The sequence below is a fragment of the Eumetopias jubatus genome, unplaced genomic scaffold (assembly GCF_037043125.1).
Source record: "Eumetopias jubatus isolate StellerSeaLion01/CBP00866 unplaced genomic scaffold, mEumJub1_p1.0 scaffold_14, whole genome shotgun sequence".
Classification (NCBI taxonomy): domain Eukaryota; kingdom Metazoa; phylum Chordata; class Mammalia; order Carnivora; family Otariidae; genus Eumetopias; species Eumetopias jubatus.
In genome coordinates, this window is record NW_028274820.1 from 84,625,430 (window position 1) to 84,646,744 (window position 21,315).

General features: G+C 42.6%; 1 protein-coding gene across 1 annotated transcript in view; it reads left to right on the forward strand.

Moving 5' to 3' along the window:
* Positions 1-21,315, forward strand: part of SND1 (staphylococcal nuclease and tudor domain containing 1) — a 410,120-nt gene that overhangs the window by 221,894 nt on the left and 166,911 nt on the right. The window contains exons 13-14 of the mRNA XM_088018648.1: positions 1,497-1,607; positions 18,828-18,900. Coding sequence (XP_087874774.1) covers positions 1,497-1,607; positions 18,828-18,900 — 184 coding nt within the window. The remainder of the gene's footprint in view (positions 1-1,496; positions 1,608-18,827; positions 18,901-21,315) is intronic.

Below are 21,315 nucleotides of genomic sequence, written 5' to 3' on the forward strand. Positions count from 1 at the left end.
AGCAAAGCAGCCTCTTTGTGGGAGTGGATTTTGAGAAGTGCTAATTCCGTGGCAGTTTGGAGATATTAATATCGTGCTGGCAGTAGATAAACAGGCAGCAGAGGGGCACATAATGAGAGAGAGTCAGCCATCGCATCTTTTCCTCTTTTCTCTACCCGCATATATTTTTTTCTTCTTTTAAAAAAGTAAATTCCTGGCTTTTGATGAAGAAAACCCTTCAGTGGCTTAAACATGCATGTAGAGTGATTAGTCCAGCTTCCAGCATCTCCAGAGTCTGAGGTTCTAAGAACACTAGTTTGTTAAGCAGTAACTACATTTCTAACAACACTAAATCCTAGCATATGGTGCAGTAGCCTGTTGCTTACCCTACCTCCTCCCTGAAGGGCAGGTAACCAGATGGTTTGAGCAGGGCCTTTGGTGTAACTATGACAGACAAAAAGAGAGACATAACCATCACTCTCCCCCAGTAGTATCGTGCCTCTTGTCCTCCAGTGCTGGCTACAGGTAATTTTTGAAAATTTTGTTTTTGCAGTTTGCAGCTTATTTTGCTTCACATCAAAGGTCCCTTTCCAGCTTGGGGAGGAATCATGCAAATTTTTATTTGTTGTCTGAGAGTCCTTTCCCCGCATACTCTTCTCTAGTTAGAGGATATGGAGGCCACTTACGGTGGCACCTCTTATTCTGGTGAAGAAAAGAAGATTCGACGCATTTGAGAATTGCTTTAAGCAGGGTTTTAATCTGAATATTTCTGTAGTCCTAAAAGGACTCTTTATTTGGAGTATTGCTCCAAAGCTGGTCATCTCTGATTTTACACTTTTTACCTAATTCCCCCCCCCCCGCCCCATCTCATGCCATTTCTTCATAAGGAATTTTCATTCCACCATAGGAACACCACCACCACCCCACCCCACCCCACCCCACCCCCTGCCTGCCACCGAATTCATTCATAGCCTTACCTTCTAGAAGCCCCTTTTGGGTAGAAGAGCCACTGTCTGAGAAGACAGAGAAGCACTGGGGGGTTATGTTAAACTAATCTTTCTAACACTGCCAAGCTGGAACAAGGCATTTTTCTAGAATATAGGCTAGAAAGGAGATTTTTAAGAAATTTAGGTCATGCTTTTATGTGTTTTGTTTTTTATCTGTGTGCCTGATGTTTTAGAGAAGACTTTTCTTGAGGGTACTGGCTTGTTTATAACATTCTGTAAATAGCCCTGCCTAATGTGGGCTTTTTACAGATATTTTCTGCTAGTTTTTGTGTATGGATTGATACAGCATCTGACTGTAGTAACCAGAAAAATGCTGAGCTAGGGAACTTTGTTATTCCACCTTTTATTGGGATTTCTAGCCTAGCGACTCAGTGGTCTTGAAATCCTTGGCTTCTCCCTCCTGTGTCAGGATGCGTTAAGACCTCCAGGTGCTAACTGTTATTATTTCTGTTGACTGAGCCAGCCCCATATGCACCTCAAGTGCTCACTGACCTGTCTTTTCTGTTGCAGAAACATTGCTGAGGCCCTTGTCAGCAAAGGTCTGGCCACGGTGATCAGATACCGGCAGGATGACGATCAGCGGTCCTCTCACTATGACGAGCTGCTTGCTGCAGAGGCCAGGTGAGATGAAGAATTCTAAAGTGAACACATGGAGGCCAACAGCCCCATCGTTCTTCCTTCCCACTATACTGCCTGTCCCTGAGCAGAATGGGATGGAAAGCAATGTGCCGAGAAAGCTTGTAGTATGCTTTTATCCCAGTTTTTCCTCTATCAAAAGAAAAGGGGCACAGTTTGAATGTGCTGTGTAACCTTGATTAAGTACACTTGGGCCTCCATTTCTTTAAATCTGCAAAATAGGCATATATTACATATGATCTCATGTGGATGTCAAATGAATCGTAGGTGAGAATGTAAGATATTTTTACCACCACCATTCTGCCATTCCCTGGGACTAACAGTGAAGTCCTGCCTCTGTGTGCAGGACATTTGCCTGAGGTTCTTACCTCCAGAGACCTCTGCTCCCCAGCCCCTCCCATTTAGCACCTCTCGACCTTTTGTCATGTACGAAGGAAATGAAAACATTTATTAGGAAATGAGCTTTCCTTTCACACGTCTGATCGCTGGCAGGAGAGCATTTGAGAAGCCCTGTGACATTTTATTCTTGTCCTTCTTCCCTGCGGCTGGTTGCCCCAAGGACGTGCATACTGCTCCGGGTTATTTCTTACCAGTGACATTCCTTATGGCTCTTACTCACAGAGACTTATGTCAGTGTGTGGTGCTGGTAGTTTAGTGATTCCCAGACTTCCCAGGAAAGAGCAAAAAATGAGCTATTGGTGAACTGACTTGGGTAGTTCGGCAGACTGCTTGGTCTCAACGAAAATCTAGCCACTGTTTCGAAGAGGCACGTGTTGCACTCAGCCACTTACTTAGTTCTAGAAGTTTGGTAGTTGCCAGGTTATGCTCTACAGTTTGAGGAGGAATGAGTTGGGGCCCATGTTATCTATACCTCAGACTTTGTCATTGAGATCACTTCTTTTGCTCTTCGGCCCAGAACGGTGCCCTGATATGTGACATTTACCTCTAACACCATGTCACATCCTGATGGATAGAGCTTCTATAGAATGTCACACAGAATGTCAACTAAGAAATCAGCCTGTCAGACTATTGTAGCTTTTTGGATTCTTTCTTGTGGGTTTTTCCCAATAGGCCCTGTCTAAAACCTAATTCATGAACACAAAGAGTTCAGGGAAAACACCAGTATCTTTGGTTGTTTAAGGCTCTTTAATGGCCAGCACAAAATAATATGATATATAATCCATAATTGGTGTTTCTCCTGATCCTTCCTCACTTATTCCTTCTCTCCCTGCCTGTATTATCACTAAGGCAGCCTGGCTGAAAGAACCCGTATTGGGAAATGCAGCTTCATATCGTTAAGTACTATTTGATGATCTAGCTACTCTAGGAAATGGATAGTAATTAGACCACACTTCAGTGGGATTCAGAGGGTGAGTCTATGCTCAGTCTGTGGGTGGGCTCAGAGTGACCTGGTGGTAACTTGAAAAACAGGTTCTAAGTTCCCAGCATAGCAGGAGCACTAAGCAATACAGTGGGAGCTAGACTCCTGTTTTTGGCCCTGTGTCACTCTGCCACTAGTGAATATTTGTGACAGGCAGATATACATGAAAATAATTTGCATAGCTGCTCTGGAAAGTAAGGCCAAACAAACTTTCTTCTTCTTCTTTATCTTTTAATTTTTTTTTTAATAAGCTATACACCCAATGTGGAAGGCTTGAACTCTCGACTCTGAGATGAAGAGTCACATGCTCTACTAAGCCAGCCAGCCACCCCAACAAGCTTTCTTATTATGCTGTTGGAAATAGTTACGTGTACTGTTTAATGAGGATGCATAGATAGTGAAGGCTCTTTTATAGATTATGTTCTAAATATATTTTAAGTTTTTTTTTAAATTCCCGGTAACATACAGTGTAATATTAGTTTCAGGTGTATAATAAAATACAGTGATTCAGCACTTGCATACATCACCCAGTGCTCATCACAACAACAGGTATACTCCTTAATCCCCATCACCTATTTCCCCTGTCCACCTCCCCTCTGATACCATGAGTTTGTTCTCTATAGTTAGGAGTCTGTTTCTTGGTTGGCCTCCCTCTTTTTTCCCCCCTTTGCTCGTTTGTTTTGTTTCTTAAATTCTACATATGGAGTGAAATCATGTGGTATGTGTCTTTCTGTGACTGACTTATTTCACTTAGCATTATACTCTCTAGCTCCATCCATGTTGTTGCAAATTGCTGGATTTTGTTCTTTTTTATGGCTGAATAATATTCCTGCCTGTGTGTGTACACACACCACTTTATCCATTCATCAATCAGTGGACACTTGGGCTGTTTCCATAATTCGGCTGTTGTAGATAATGCTGCTATAAATATTAGGGTGCATGTGTCCCTTCGAATAAGTATATTTATATTCTTTGGGTAAATACTTAGTAGTGCAAGTGCCAGATCATAGGGTAGTTCTATTTTTAACTTTTTGGGAAACCTCCATACTGTTTTCTTTTTCTTTTCTTAAGATTATTTATTTATTGGGGCGCCTGAGTGGCTTAGTCGTTAAGCATCTGCCTTCGGCTCAGGTCATGATCGCAGGGTCCTGGGATCGAGCCCCGCATCGGGCTCCCTGCTCCACGGGAGGCCTGCTTCTCCCTCTCCCACTCCCCCTGCTTGTGTTCCCTCTCTCGCTGTCTCTCTCTCTGTCAAATACATAAATAAAAATCTTTAAAAAAAAAAAGATTGTTTGTTTATTTGTCAGAGAGAGAGAGAGCACAAGCAGGGGGAATGGCAGGCAAAGGGAGATGCAGGCCCACCGCTGAGCAAGGAGCCCAGTGCCTGACTTGATCCCAGAACCCTGGGATCATTCCCTTAGCCGAAGGCACATGCTTAACCAAATGAGCCACCCAGCAGGTGTCCCTCCATGCTGTTTTCCAGAGTGATTGTACCAGTTTGTATTTGCAGTGCAATAGTGCAAGAGGGTTCCCCTTTCTCCACATCCTCACCAACACCTGTTGTTTCTTGTGTTGATTTTAGCCATTCTAACAAGTGCAAGGTGATCTCTCATTGTAGTTTTGATTTACATTTCCCTGATGATCAGTGATGTTGAACATCTTTTCTTGTGTCTGTTGGCCATGTGTATGTCTTCTTTGGAAAAAAAATGTTCATTGTCTCTGCCCATTTTTTAATTGGATTATTTGTTTTTTGGGTATTGAGGATAGTGAAATTTTTAACTTTGAGGTTTTAGGAAGAAAACCTCTTAGCACTCATTTTAAGCAGAATCAATGTAATAACATGCTTGTCTGTTAAAGCTGTAGGCAGCTTAGAGATAATTGTGTTGACCCGTTGCTCTCAGACTGGTGGTAGAAAAAGTGCCTTCAGGGTCATTGCAGTGTTGTAGGTTGAGTAAACAGAGAGGAATAAACCACTTCCCCGCGCCTGTGAGGCATTGCCACAAGGCAGTAGGACCTCATAAAGAAGTAGGAGAAATGGTCAATGTGACCTATGAGTCTTCCTTTAAACAATATTGTTAGCCCCAGAATGGCAGCCCAGTGCCATCTTCTAGATACGGACCCTCAGCAAGGTGAGTGAAGATCTGAGAAAGACTGGAACACCCGCCAGATGGGAATGGTGGTTCTGTAGCCATTAAAAAATGTTTTCAGTTCAGAATGCACTCTCCCCCCCCTTTTAGTGGTGGAGTTGACCTCGCATGAAGACCACCCGTTTGCTGGCAGTCTGCTTTTAGTTTGCTTTCCCTTTAAAGCACTCCATTCCCCCATGACACACTCCTCATGTTCCCTTAGCATTCTCACTTGGTTCGGTCACATTACAGCCTGTCAGAGCTCTTTTTACATGCTTCTGCTGCCCCTCATCCTGCCTGTCTGTTGAATATTATTCAAGTTTAGGGTTGTTTTCCCCTAGATAGATGAGCTGTTTTTTCCAATTGAACTCTGCCTTGTAATTTTATGCCCCGTCGGTGCGGTTCCGCCGCCTCCCAGCTTAGTGTCCTCTGCAGATCTCATTAGCGAGTTGTTTCCTCCTTTCCTGGGCCCTGAATGGAACCCCTAAACAAGAATGGCTTTGGTGTTGACCCCAAGTCTCTCACCGCATGGACTGTCACTTAACTGTCTTTTGATTATCATCCTTCAGCTACTTTTTAATCTTCGATGATTGTGTGCTGAACCAAGCCAATTTGAATTAATTTCCCAAGTACAATTTCTTGAGGTGCTGTATCTAATGCTTTAGCAAAGGCCAAATTAGTACCATCTGCTATATTCTTATCAGTCTTCCATCCTGGAACTCGTTAGGTAAATAATACGTGGATGAAGGTGATGTAGCAAGGCCAGCACTTTCTTTAGCCCTTCCCCACAGGAGTGTTTATTCCAACAGATTGCTTTGTCCCTGACCCTCTAGATTCCTGTTTTTCCCTCTGGTTATCACTAGTGATACCAGCATTGGTGCACAGTGCTCTTCCACGGACTTTGCTTTCCACAGCACTGCTTGGCCATTAATCCTTTCAGAGAAACATTGTAAGCTTCGGGGAAAGGGCAGCCTATTAACGCGGCTGACTTCAAGGGTCAGCGCAGCTGCCTGCCCAGGACTTGATGAGCTTTCTCCGGGCTCTGCAGCCTCTGCTTTCCCTGCCAGAGGGGCTGTGTTCTGCCGCATCTTCTCAGGCCATGTGTTTGGAGCTCCGGGAGTGAGGCATTGTGTGCTCATTGGGAAGCCAGGAGAGAGACAGGGGGAGGAAGAGTACCAGTTTGAAGTTTGCCTGCTGCTTTCAAGCGTATCCAGCTGCGTGCCAGAAACAAGCTCCTAGCATCTCGGCAGCTCTGTTCAGTGTGCTGACCCTTCGAGGCCCCTTCATTCACATGCCTCTCTGCTTTTGGGAAACCCTTATTATACCTCCAGTAGCTGCCATATTTAGAGGAAAGCACATCTTTTTTTTTGTTGAAAGGATAAATAAACCCCTAATTCCCAATAGGCACCTTCCTTTCCAGTTCACTTGTCTATCATCAACTGCCTCCTCCCTCTTTACCTTGTGTCCTGGCAAGATAAGGTTTTGGCATTTTTGCTGGTACTCTCACAGCTTGCTCGTTTAGTGGGCTCCATTGAAAAGCCCTTGATTCTGTCCCGGGCTTCTGAGAGTTCCAGTGTGTGTACTTCATGTTTTTAATAATAAAGACCTTATATGCAGCTGACCTGTGCTTCATGTTGTCACTCCTGAACTCGGTTCCCCCTTTTAAGGGGGGGCCTCGTATGGGCTTCGTTGGGAGTCTGACACATCATGTCTTTTCTGCACCACCCTAATTTTTCACCCCCATATAGACTTTCCAACATTTTCAATTTTCGTTTTATTGCAATATTTCTCGCTCAGCCGGCTCACTGCATTACTTGGCTTGACGGGTGTTCTAAACTTAAGGTGGGGCTTTTGACTCCTTCAGAGAATCTGTGTCATATCCTTCTGAGGTATTTCTAAGATACTGAGTCATTATTGGGACCCTTCTTATTTTCTCTCATATTCTAGCCCTGTGTATTTGGTATAACACTTCCAGTTTAATTTTAAATAGGCCAGAATGTGAATTTCCTTAGCATTCTAAGAGGTCTTCCAAGTGGGGTTTTGTTGGAACTTGCTGTGGGCACCGAAGATGAGCTGATAATGCTTGGAGCCAGATCAAAGCCTGGCTGTGTGCCTTGTTTTCCTTGGACATCCAGCCCCGGGGGATATCATCTGTGTGTATTCACTTGATTTAAAAATGTAATATTTTAAAATTTCTTAGAAACTGTTAGAATCTGTGGCTTGTTGCAGGAAAACAAAGAAGTTATGTTAGCTCAGTGTTGGGACTTTATTCCTTTAAGGCACCTCTTAATTCTAAGATTTTGCAATCTCAACATAAGGATGTGTATATATATTCAGGAAAGAAATTGATGCCCCAGCTTGACTGTGGGAAAGCAATTGCATCGAACAATCTAGTGTCTGAACAGATTTAAATGAATTTAGATTCATTCTGGACATACATAATGAGGTTGGGGTTATCTCATGAGAAGAGAAAAGGGCAGACTCTCCCTTATCTTTTTGTGTGTATCCTCTTTCTCCCCCGGCGCACTGCAGATTCTGAAAACTGGTGGTGTCTTCTGTCTTTGAAAGGCAAGCAGAAGCCCGCCCCCATCTCAGCTCTGCCTGGGCTCCGTGTGTTTCCAGTCTCCACAGGAACTCATGTTTCTGATGGAACAAACCTTGCAACATCCCCTTTATTTAAAAATAAAAGCAAACAACTAGGGCTCCTGCCTTTGCTGACCTCTGCACCTCTAATCTCCAAACCCCATAAACACCAGTCCTTGATTAAAATCCTATCAAAGGTCTCTTGCTTTTACCTAGTGTGGTTGACAGCACCCTCCCTGTTGCAGACTTCTGTCTGCTGGAACCTCTAGGAAGTCTCTGCTGGCATTTCCATCACAGACTTTGATCAGGAGGCTAGAACTTGGTATTTCCTAAGCTGTATCAGTAGTCATTATTAAGAGGGAAACTGTTTGAAGTAACATTCTCTTGAGGCCTGGGTGGCTCAGTCGTTTTAAGTGTCTGCCTGCGGCACAGGTCATGATCCCAGAGTCCTGGGATCGAGTCCCGGGTCGGGACCCCTGCTCAGTGGGGAGCCTGCTGCTCCCCCTCCTGTGCTCTCTTGCTCTCTGAAGTAACATTCTCTCTTGGTGATGCAGTTATTGGGGGCCAAGGTGGGCTTACCATTTCCATGCATTTGTAGCAGTGAACTGTAAGCGTATTTTGCATTTCCACTGAAATGCTTTCAGTACCACTGGGAAAGAAGTGCTTTGGGTCTCCTACTCTTCATGTAGCTCCACTTTTTTCCTGATTTACAGATGTTTTTCCACAAGATTTCAATGGGTGAAAAAAATGTTTTTAAAGCTGTTTCTTGAAAAAAAAATACAGAATTTTGGATAGGGTCCCTCCTCTCTGTATCTTTAATTTAACTGTCATTTACAATACTGGTTATGAACGAAATGTGACGACTTCCTCACCAGCACTTTCCATTGCTAAGTTAAAACCTCTGGCTTTCAGATCCTTAAATGGAAGAGCTCAACACTACTGGTGTGACACAGTTCGGATTTGTTAAATGTCTTAATAAAAAGCAAGTTTCATCTGTTGATACCTATCCAGTGAGAAAACCGGGGTTGAGTGTGTGTTTTGAAATTTTAAAACTAATATATCCTATCACAATGTACAGATTACATGAGTTAACCGGTTCTCCCAAGAAAACAGATCATTCCTCTTCTGGGAATAGTTGTTCAAGGCAGGTTTATCTTGAATGTGATGGCTTTGCATTCATTTCTTTTCTCCATTCTCATTTTCTTGAGTGTATCCTGGGTCCCAGGCATTGGGGATAATACTAATGAGGAAAAAAGATAATAGACTCAGGCCTTACAAAGCATGTAATCTCAGAGGAACCGACATTAAATAACTTTAATAGCACCTTTGGAAATTGTGATTTTCCCTGTTTCTTCGCTTTTCCTCCTGTTTTATTAGCCCCTCCTCCTTTCTCCCTTTCCGTTATTAACACTGCCTGCCTTACATCTTCTTTTATTCCATCTCTTATTTCTATTAAATTTTCCCATGAGAGCATTTCCCTGAAATTCATCTCTTCCATCCAGTCTCTGTTCTTATCTTCTCAATAGTTTAATGGTACAGCTTTAAATAAACCAAGATTTCTCACTTTCAATCTAATGACCTCAACAAATGAAATTTCTCTTTGAATAAAACTAGGTCCTACTGGATACTGTGAAAAACAGAGCTTTGAATGGAAGTTTTCCCCTTTCGTTTACTGTTTCGTTGTAGAATTCTGTAACCCTGGGGTGCTGTTGGGTTTTTAGCCCAATTGTCCTGGCAAGCTGGAGTTGGGTGAATGGGCTTCTGCCCTCTCCACTCAGCTGTGTCACATCATTGCCAGTACAGGTTGAGGGCGAGAACAGAGAAAGGCGGCTGTTCTTTCTCTTCAGTATCCTAGTGGCTTCCTTTCTTTTTTAACCCTCAAAGTGCACACCCCACTACATTTTGGGCTTGCAGTTGTGTGTTATGGTCATGAGGTTGTTAATGGGATTCAGCACATGTCAGTGGGGCGGGGTGGGGGTGGGGGTTCACTCTGGAGTAGGGTAGATCAGCTATTGCAAGTGGATGTGATAACAGGAAAATGCATTAAAAGAGCTGGTGTGGGGAAGTGATGTGACGATACAGCTGAATGTGGGGAAATTTAGCTTTTCTCTTTCTTCAGAAAAGATGATGCACTCAACATCCAAATAGCAGTAATCAATCTGCATTTAAAGCAACACAAATGGCCACTTCTGGAGAGCTGCATAATGTCTCCGTTTCCAGATAGTTTTCTCCTTCAGGATATTAAGAGGATCTGTTCGCTCTCTTTATCCTACCCTTCTCTTCCCTCCCTACGCCCAGTTCCTTCTCGTAGAACTCAGGCTGTGAGATGTATCTTGATGACTAGTGTGAGGGTTTGGGGTATAGTTTTTCTGCTTTGTTGTACACAGAGCCATGGGTGGTTCTACAGGTCCTGGTCAAATAACTCATAATAAATCTTCCTTGCCCAATCTTTTCTGTAATTATTGGTCTGCTCTGGTTATATTCATTCAGAGGAAGTTCTAGAGTTATCTTTCCAGATAATCTGGTTTGTCTGCACATACACACACAGCAGCTTATCCTCTTCACTGTTCTCTTGGCTAAGAGGCACTGCTCCTTTCATACAATGCCTGAATATTTGGTTTCAAAATATATTTCAGATGTATTTCAAAATAACATTTGAGGATAATCATACTGGAAATGTAATTTTAATTCAAAGTGAATTGTAACAATAAAGTGAGAACACTTGACCTTGACCCTTGACTCTTAAGCATCTTACAAACTGACTACCTAAACCTTTGGTTCTCAAAGTATGATCCTCCACTCAGCGATGTCATTGTCACTTGGGAACTTGTTAGAAATGTGAATTCACAGCCCCTCCCCCCCCCACCATTTTCCCCCACCTGAGACCTACTGAATCAGAAACTCTGGAGTTGAATCACAGCAATCTCTTAAAATACATACTTGAGTAATTCTGGTACACACAAAACTTTGAGAACCACTGCCCAATTCCTGACCACTGTAAAACAAATCGAAATAGGTGTCCTTTTTATGACCATGACACATAATTAAAGATTAATAATCTTTATTATAATTGGAATTAAGATCATGGTTCTAAGTAATAGAGAACAAGCCAGGGAATGGAGAAGCTTTGGATTTCTTTGGGCTTGGCTACCTAGGAGTGCCTTCCCTGTGATCATAGCCATACTTGTTCCCCACCAAGGCAGCTGAATAGCTACTTACTCCCTTTGACTCTTGTCTCTATCCCGTTCCTCATCCTCTGCATTCATGGCTCCTTAATTTGATTCCTTCTGAGTAGCTCCACCAGCTCTTGGCTAATTTAATATGAAATCATCTTGAGGGTTGCTGTGCTTGCTTGATTTGGCTCATCTGCAATGTCAGGTGGTTGAGTGGGTTGGAGAGCTGAGTCTCTATTACCGACATCCCTATCCTACTTTTGCTCTAATCCTTGGAAATCTCTCAGGACGACTGTAGTTCGAATAATTAATCACTGATACATCAATGTGCAGAATTTTATAGCTGCTTGTGAATAGGAAATCCTCTTCATAGCTTGCTTTCATTTGCAGGATTCTTTGCATCTAAATTTCTTATAAACTCTCTCGTGCACTTCTGTTTTATTCTAAGCTGCCCCTCACTCTCCCCCTCCAGCTTTGGGCATAGAAGTTGAGAAGGATTACTTCCCATTCCTTTTGCTTTTGCATCAAGTTCAGAGAACCAGATCCCTAGTGGAATGGCAATGAATCTTTTCTAGTAGGTCCCAGTAAATGTAGCTCACATTGGAAACACCATTTTCTAAACAGTGAGTCTGTTGCTTTTCACTCAGTCAGAAGACACGTTAAAAATTTCTCCGATTTGTTCATGTACCAGTGACAAATATTTCATCAAGTGTATCAAGGATAAAAACACACACATGGTTTCGTGGAGATTTGGATGAGCAATTAAATCGTTACAGATGTAGTTGTAAGACTGGAGGTATATGATAGGTATCTTGATGCATAGGAAGAAGCACCTAACTCACAGCCTTATCCCCTGAGTCCATGAGGCAGGGCATGTTCTGCTAGTTCACCTTAGGAAAGGGAGATGGAAACCAGAATCCTGTGACACAGCGGTTCCACTTTTATGAATTTATCCTAAGGAATAATTAGGGAAGCACCCAAGAGTTTGTTTGTTTGTTTGTTTATTTATTTATTTTTAAAGATTTTATTTATTTATTTGGCAGAGAGAGACACAGCGAGAGAGGGAACACAAGCAGGGGGAGCAGGAGAGGGAGAAGCAGGCTTCCCGCGGAGCAGGGAGCCCGACATGGGGCTCGATCCCAGGACCCTAGGATCACGACCTGAGCCGAAGGCAGATACTTAACGACTGAGCCCCCCAGGAGCCCCCCAAGAGTTTATTTAAAAGCTATTCCTCATGGCATTATTTATAATAGTATTCTATTCACATAAGCATCTGGCAATAGGTGATTGATTAAATTATGGATCTTGCATCCATGTGATGGATTTATCTTCAGCTATTAGAATGATATAAAAAATTAATAGCATAAGGAAGCATTCATTTAATTATCATTTCTAGCAGAAAAAAGAGACTACAAAACTATTCCATAATTTTCTTAAAGTATAGGTGGATCGGTATGTGTATATAAGCACTTAGAAATTATGTTAGTGGTGCTTTGATCTTGGAATAAAATTATGGATCATTGTTTCAGCATTTGTTTTTCTGATGACCATGTATTGTCTTTGTGATCAAGACATGGAAAGTTATAAAAGCAAGGTCACTGGGGCTATCATTGCTTCCAATCTCACCTTTCTTGAGGCCTTGTCCTCTCAAAAAGACTTTAGACTACCCAGCTCTGATACTCCGTTGGTCCTAATCTGGGACAGTGGAGTTTGCTTGTGTTTCCCATCAATCTAGCATTGGGGTACCTCTTCTCTAGCCACCACAGAGCTCACAATCTGTCCTGCCCCCCCTGCTTACCTTAGCACTGCAGATATGTTGTCACCCTTGGCACAATAGCATGTGTCTTGGTTTCTTCTTATGTTAGTTTTAGATGAGGTGATGGCTTAGAGTTCTTTGTTATTTGCTTTATTGCCTCATAATACCTACTGACTCATTAGTCCGCCTACCTCCCCTTGACCGTAGGATTCAGTTTTCTCATTTCCAGTCCATGTACTCTTCATCTTTTCTGTCTTTCTTATCAGTAATTCTGATTTCGTTGAAAATCCAGCTGCACAGTCTTAGCACCCCCATCTACCATCGTGCACCTGTGCCTGCTCTGTATCTGATTTTCTGAGCGTCAGGACCCTGTTGCTTCCTCCAGCTGCCAAGGAACCCGTAGAAAGGCCAAAGGGATTGTTTATTGCTGCTGTGTTTCATTGATATCTATATTTGGTTCATGCTGAAACACTGTATTCATCAATGTGAGGTGAAACACAGTGAGAGGTGCTTTAGAAGTTTAGCAAGTTATTTACTCTTTGTTCTGCTTTTTAACCTTTTCTTTTGGAATTGTTTTCCTTTCCCCTCAGTCATCTATCCTGTGCTGTCTAGTAGGAGTTCCATATAATCCTGCCACTTTGTTGTGTTTCATTGTTTATGGTGGTCAGAGCTTTGCTCCCACTCAACTGCCATTCCCATTGTTGCCCATCTCCTCTAGTCCTTAATGTACTTCTGCTTCTGCTCAGAGGCTAAGCTCTAAGATCCCCTGCTCTGCGTTCCGAGTAGCTTTGCTGCCAAGCTGCCTAAGAACTGGAGGATAGATCATGAAACTGTATCCAAGAGAGCCAGCAAGCCTCACTCTCCTGCCCGGCAGTCACTTGGGCATTACCTATGTCTCCAATTTGAAATATTTTCAGCATTCCGCATTAGTCAGTCACCAGTCATTTGCTCAGCTTTACTGGCACACAATAATTGAACCAGATGACCCTGAGTTATAGAACTTATGTGAACATAGCTTCTGTGTTAAACACCATTATAAATATTAAGGAGAGAATCCTAACCCTCAAAGGGCTTGAAGTCTACCTACAAGAAATAGAATAACACGTAATGAACTTTGAAAGTAATGTATTACATTTTGTAATTGCCTGCTGAACTGAATGATACACAAACACTCATGTATAGATGAAATATAATAATTGTATATATGAGAATATGATTCTGCTATCATTTCAAAGTATAGTTTATAGAGACTCCCAGCATACAAACTGCAGCTTACCTAGGACCCCAGGTTAAGTATTCCTGAGGTGGTAACTAATTTATGATTGTGGTGAGGTTGTTGCTATGGATACACTATAACTCTTTTCATTCTATAGTTTGGACCTGGCTAGGCACCGGTAATGAGTAACTTACACACAGGACACATGGAGAGAGTGGGCCTAATTGGATTGGAAGGAGTAGTATGGAAATCATGTGAGGACATAAACTGGGACCATATGGTAGAGGCCCATGAAAACCAAGCTTGTATTTTTCACTTGATGTCAAAGGCTGGTAGTCTTTGTTTTGGGTATAAAAGTAGGTCAACAAAGTAACAAAATAGATTTTTATGGAGAAGTCATGCAACAACGTGTGCAGTGTCAAATATGCAGTATCAAAAGGGATTGAGTGAGTTTAATTAAAAATTTCCTAATGTTATCTTGGAATAAATTGGGGAGGGCCTGGCCCAATAGGGTTACAAAAAGGCCATGTGAGTACAATTAGGAAGGAAGAAAATATTGGATGTAGGCGATGAAGCAGAAGCAATTAAGGGACTTTTTAGTTCCTCATTACCAGGAAAGTGTTGTTAAGGGGAAATTATGGATTCAGGATCTCCTGATCTCTCTCAGCTCTATCTACATCCTCCTTTGCCTCATCATTCCCTGGCTCCCTCTCTGTTGTATGCTACTTCTGCTTTCCATTACTTTGTTTGCTTTAGATCTCTTTTATGTATGAAAGTAGTTCTTATGAAACCCTGTTGGAAGCTCCTGTTCCCCAGAAAAATTCACACGTGTAATTCTGTCATTTCAGGGTAGTTTATAGATACTCCCAGTGTCCCAAGTGTGAAGCTCACATATGTCCCCAGGTTAAGAATTCCTGATGAGACCACTGTTCTATGATTGGGTCAGGTTGGATCTCACTGTAAAGACTTTGGCTTTCTTTGTAATTTCTCAAAAATATATATTGAGAATAACAATCTACCGTCATTGAATTGAAATTAAGACCATGGCCTAAAAAATAATAATAATTAAAAAATAAATTAAAGACCACACATGGCCTGTTTGTTGGCACAAGATGAACTGTTGCATGTCAGTGGTGCCTTGGAGAGGGTTGGTCCTTAGGTTTTTACTGCCTGAGCAAGGGACCTTAAAACCTTAGAGCAAACTCTATTCCTTTGCATTAAGAGTGCTAAGATTCTATTCCTGCGGTGTTGAGGCAATGGAGGTAATCTCGCTTAAACAGTGTTCTTACCTGTCTTTGCAAAGTTCATGTTTCAGCTTCAACTGGGGAGGCAGTAGCATCTCATACCTGAGAATTTCGAACTTCAAAGAAAGAAAAGTGTTTTCCAATGATTGGAATGGGATTCCTCTCCCACACTGTGGCTTCTAGATGCTTCTAGAAAGCTGAGTTTTTTATCCCTCTTCTGCCCTGTTACCCCTTTGTGTATGTAGGTGGACATACACTCACTTTTTCCTGCCTGGTGATGATTTCTGTCCATTATTGGTACCTCTTGGCTTTGCCATCCTTATACTGCTGCTTCCCACAGAGGAAAGCTTCTGAGAGGAAGAGGCTGTGTTCTGCCCCTCTGCTTCCTTTCTCTGGGCTGGCCTGAGCACCAGCCTGCTTTTGTGAAAAAGCAGCTATTAAGCAGACACAGCAGGAGAAGTTTAGAAGTCAGGACTTTCATTCCTTGCCTAATGAAAAGGGATGTTGAGCTGTGGTTGCAGCCTGCAGGGAGAGGGAGAGGGAGTGTGGGGAGGGGAGTCAGGTGTTGGCTCTGTGGTGAGGGTTTCCGTGGAAGCAAACTGCTACCTGACTGTCCTCCCAGGTCTCAAAGACCAAGCTTCCCCAAACCCAGAGAAACTTGGTTCCATAAGATGCACGGGGCCCCACTGAGAAGTAGTGACAAAGCAGCAGACGCTGGATCTGCACTTTATTTACCATTTATGCAACAGTTAGTAGGCAGTCATGTCACATATCCTTATAGTCCTGGAACAAGATGTATATTATATTTCCTTTGGCAAAGAACCATGGCAAGCCTGCCACTCTTGGTGCTTGCTCCTTTCCTCTTTGAGCTACATGCATGGATTTCTAACCTGGGTATTTCCCCCAGATATTCTCCAGAAGAAGCTCTTGCTGTGGCATCAGCCTTGTTTCAGGCTGCGGGAGGTTTTCCCGGGATGCCTCCTGGGTCATTTCTGCAGCAGTTTGGGAACAAAAGCCGAAGCAACCTCAGCACAGGGAAGGAGACCCATGCCGAATTAGACTGTGTAGCTAGCTGATTTCTCAGAGAGCGCTCATACTTTGCCGCCTCTGTCCGGTGTACCACTTACCCTTTAGGGTGCTTCCTAGCTGGGCATTATCTTACTTAGTGTTTATAAATTACTAACTTTCAATTTTGCCTCTGTTTTAAGAACTAACAGTGAGAACTGTTTCTCTGTTTATACGTAGTGGTAATAAAATACTGCTTTCTTGCTGCCTCTTGAATGTGCCCGAAATTGATCTAATTTAGCAGTCATAAGTATGAAAAGATTAAGTCTTTGAAGGTTTTTCCAAAATTAATGCCTATATGCAAATAAATGATAGTATCCTTTTTAGGAACAAGGTAGAGCATAAAGAAGTTTTTCTTAAACATTTTTTATTAAGGCTTAATTCTATAGACTTTTGGTTTTTAATTCATGTTTTCTGGTTTTACGGTATTATTTTTTTTCTCCCTTAAGCATGCTTAATCTTGGCTAAGTCCTGGATTTCTGCTCTGGGCCCAGGGCTACTTTGAGATCACCAAAAGAAAGCAGAATTTTAGTTTATCACCTCACTGCTTTTGCCTCGAGAACCTTTGTTTCTAACTTACTGCTCAGGCCCTGTTCTTTTTTCCCTATAGTTTATGAGATGCTGTCCAGCCCCCAGGAAAGGCCACAAGTTCAGCCGTGCTGTCACATGAACCCATCTGTTTATAGGGCAGGTCCATTTATTTTGGTTGTCCTTGTTGTTAGAAGAGGATAAGGCTATAGGCATTTTGTGCCCCCAGAGGACCTGCAGAAGGCTTAGCAGGCCTCGCCTTGAAGGAAGGGGAGTTAAATCAGGGTGGCTGTGAGCCTGCCTCACCTCACGGAGGCTTCTTGTTCCCAAGGCTGCTCCTTCGAGTTTATGGTAGCAAAATGAGGAGAGCCTGTTGGTGGCAGAGTTTGTTTGCCAGGCTTTGCTGGATGGAAGAGTCAGATCTGTTGTTGGCCTCCAGCCATTGGTTTTCCATATAAGTCATCCTCCCATCCTCTGCCATTAGTTTGCAAATCCCAAGGTACTAGTAGCGTATCTTGAGGACCAGCCCTGGTCTGTGATCATTTAACACATTCCCTGAATGATAAATCACTGGACTAAATTGTAAATGGAAAGTTCTGACCCACTTGCAATTCCTAAGGCTAAAGCCCTCGATTCGAATTCAGGAGGAACCATGGGAATTCAAGGAACTCAGAAATGCCTTTTCAGTTAGCAATGCAGATCAGAATGAGTGTTTTGCTTTGTTTTTCTTATTAAACATCTGTACTTTCATTTCTTTCCCTTGTCATGGAATAGAAAGTAGATAGTAAGTTATTTCTGAATAGAGGGTTTTTCAGATTAGTTGAGTGAGAGATCCCCAGAGATGGAAGCAGGGGTGAGGGGTGGATGATAACATCCCAAGTATATAAGATGTAGGACTGTGCCACTTTGCACTGGGCAACTAACTCCCACTCTGTTTGGTATATGTGAGTTTGATTTAGAAAGTTAGGACCTGAAAGTAAGCCCTGCAGTGTATCGGCCTCTCCTTCTGGTCATTAATAAGTAAGAGCCTGAGCGGGGTAAGGTAGAAGTGTGATTGCTGCTGTGTAGTGTGAGGGTCCAATGTACTGATCCTGGTTTGGGCACTTTTTTCTACACTTTGTCTGGAATTCAGAAACTCTAAAAAGGCTAGTCTGGAGAGTGGGTACACCCCCTGAATCTCTATTTTCCATTCTCTAAAGTCAAAAATATTCCTTGCTTTGGTCTGCAGGGTGGCAGTGCATAGGAAGGTCTTCCCTAATAGTGTAGTAACTTAGTGATTTACCCATCAGCTTTTATTCCCTGGTCCTTCATTGTTACATGAGTGATCACACCCAGTGATGCTGCTTAGGCTTCCGTCCCTGAAGCTACCACTCAGGGGATTAGGAGATAAAAGATGGGAGATTGGAGCAAACCAACCAGTGATCAGATGTGTGACAGAGTCCCCCCCCAAATCCCCTGCTAAATTTGCTGCTGTTATAACCTGAATCTGATTTAAAATGAGGCTTAATGTCAGTTACGTAGTTTTTGCTAATTTTTTCCCCACTCTTAAAAATGACTTCTCCTTGTAGTGTTTCTTCATTCAGGGCAACTTATCTTTTTACCTGGGAGGAACTTATTTCCATTAGAATTGGAACACTAGCTGCATATTTTGCATTTAAAATGTTTCATGTGATTAAATGCAGAAAGAAACATTATTACTTCTGTTTCTTAGGAGTGTGCTCTTCCAACTGATTCTTCTTTTGTGCCTGGAACAATGCCTTTTTTTTATCGTTTTTTTTTTTAAGATTTTTTTTTATTATTTATTTATTCATGAGAGGCAGAGAGGGAAACAAGTTTGGGAGCTCTCTCGGATTACGAGGCAGGATTACCAGGAGAGCTGTTAGCTGAAACTAGGCAGCCAAGTCCTCGGAACTGGGCTTAGAAGAGCAGGCTTGTCTTCTTCCCTCTACCAAATGCTCCTCCAGAGACTGGCTACTCAGCAGTGTGCAGTGTGACTTGTATAGTGATAGACACCCTCCCCCCCCCCCCCCAGTTTGAACAGCCTCTCTTCTCACTGCCTCCCCTTTCCCCACCCTCCTATCCCTTCCTAATGTGATTTGTATATTAATTGGGTTTTTTCTTCTTCCTTTACAGAGCTATTAAGAATGGCAAAGGATTGCACAGCAAGAAGGAAGTGCCTATCCACCGTGTCGCAGACATATCTGGGGTGAGTTGTGTCCCTGAATAGAGCTGTGTGGCTCAGAGGTGCCAAGAGCTTGGCTGCTTATTCACCAAAGGACTTCAGCTTATGTGTTTTCTGTAACTCGTTTGTTTTCAGACACAGAATGTGAATTTTTCCAGGGCTGCTGCTTTTGCATCTATGGAGATCCTGTTTTATATTCTGAAAAAGCCGAATTCAAACTAGGGCATAAAACCTCCTCCTATCTCTTCACCCGAACTGTTTCTGTGTTACTTTTCCATTTTTTCATTATGAGGAGTTAGAAGATATTTCTTCCCAATTGTAGTAAGAAAAAATTACCTCCTTTTTAAGTCCCTTTTAGTTCTCACTATGACTGGAAAGTCTTAATGGAAAAAGGTCAAGTGTAGATTTTAGGACAGCCTTAAAAATTAGCGGCTTCTTTTTCCGCTGGTTGTCTCTGAGTGGGAGGGATGTGCGCACATCCTGTGAGCTCATACATATAGATGATATAGAAGAATGGAAGGCACAAATACTTATGAGCTCCCAAAGGGCTGTGTCCAAATGACTACTTAGTGAATAGGACTTTACCCTTGCACATTTAGGATCTCTTGGCTGAAGATGATACCTTTGTCAGTTGAGACAAGTATTTATTCAGCAAGTATTTGAGTGCCTACTGTGACTGAACTGCTCTAGGCACTAAGAATGTAACAGTGAACAAAACTGATATGAATCCTTGCATGCAAGTGGGCAAGAGAAACAGCAGTGTCGGGAAGCAGTTGCTACGAAGAGAAACAGAACCTACTGAGGGAAGAGTGAGCCGCTTAGGTGTTGATTTGATCAGGTGCCCAGAGAAGGTTCATTGGCTCATCAATTTACCCTCTGTTCCTGGGACACACACCATCCTTTTCAACTCCATAGTAACTTATGGTTAAGGAGGGGATCTGGGTCATGTATAAGGGGGACCACATCGCCCAGGGGAGATAACTGAGGGGAAGGGCTAGTAAATCTTAAGCTTTTGGATACTCAGGGAGCTTCCCTTGGCACCCGGAAGAAAATGCTCCCATAAACAAAGGCTTCTAGAGCTCAGCCTAGCCCACAGCAGTGATGGATTAAAGTGTATTATCTTCTTGTTATGTTGTGTTCCCGAGTCTGGCTGAGACTTTGCTTATTGTTCCTTGTGACTGCTTAATATAAATGTATCTGGCCAGATGCCCCTTGCTTAGGAATAGTGGTACCATGTTCATTTTGAGCAAGGGGATTCTCCTGAGCTTTTCTGACCCTGACCAGTCACTTCAGACTACAGATTAAATAGTGTTCCCTACATTGAGTGGTGGACTTTTGTCAAAAAGTCGTGCCTCTGTTTAATGAGTGAGGTACGTTGATACACATTCTTTGTAGCTAAGATTCCTCTGAAGCCCAGAAACGTGTTGCCAAGGGCCTTCAAGCCCCAGGTGACTAAGATGTATCTGCTAAGGCTCCTCGTTAACAGGTGTGACTCCTGGCTTGCTGGTATTAGGCCTAGTTTCCCTGTGGCTCACCAGTGATCATTGACGAATGTGATAATTGCTGCATGTGTCTCCTGTGCTGTTCTCTACAGTATTTTCCTTAATATTCTTTTGTTGAAGACGGTGGAGTAATCAAAGGGCAAGTTTTTGGCTGTTCAACTGGAAGGAGAAAAAAGTTATAAATAATGGTTTTGGAAAACACAATGTTGACGACTCTACACCAGGGCCTTCTAGAAGCTGAATTAAACTTTGAGGATGGTGTGATGCCTTTTGGCCTGTGGAGTTCATGTTCTTGCTCAGATTTCCCATTGGCAGTGAGGGGAAGTCCTCATCAGGTTTTTGAATGGAGGCATGCTTGCCTCAGGGCTGTGCTTTTGACACCTGCCAACGTATCCTGATGCTTTTTATTGCTGTCTTTGAATCTTCCACTTTTAACTTGATGTGTTTTGATGTTGTCTTTTATTCCTTTTTGCAACAACGGTCTTAATGAAACTTGTTTAATTTTTTTTCTTCCTATTTTTTTCTCTCTTCCCTCCCCAAGTATAGCTCATTTTCATACATATCTTTATTCTCCTTTCTGTCTTGATTTTGGAGAATTGGTTTGCTCTTCTGTTACTTAAAAATACATGTGAGTTAAATCTGCCTCAGTTACCACATAAATAAACAAGGAAAGCTTGAACAAGTGGGAGAGAGAAAGTGAAAAAGCTGTTCTATTTAAATAAATGTCAGAGTGACCTTGTCTACCTCCATCACACATGATTCAGCTCTGAGTGCAGGCTTGCTTGCTTTCTTTTTTTTTTTTTTTGGTGCCCTCTGTAATAGAGAAGTTTTGTCTCTCTGCTTCTAACCCCCCGCTTCTTTCCGTCACAGTGTTGTGTTAAGTGTGTGTGTGTTGGGCTCCTGAAGCATGTTGGCGATGTTACTGTCCAAGGGACGG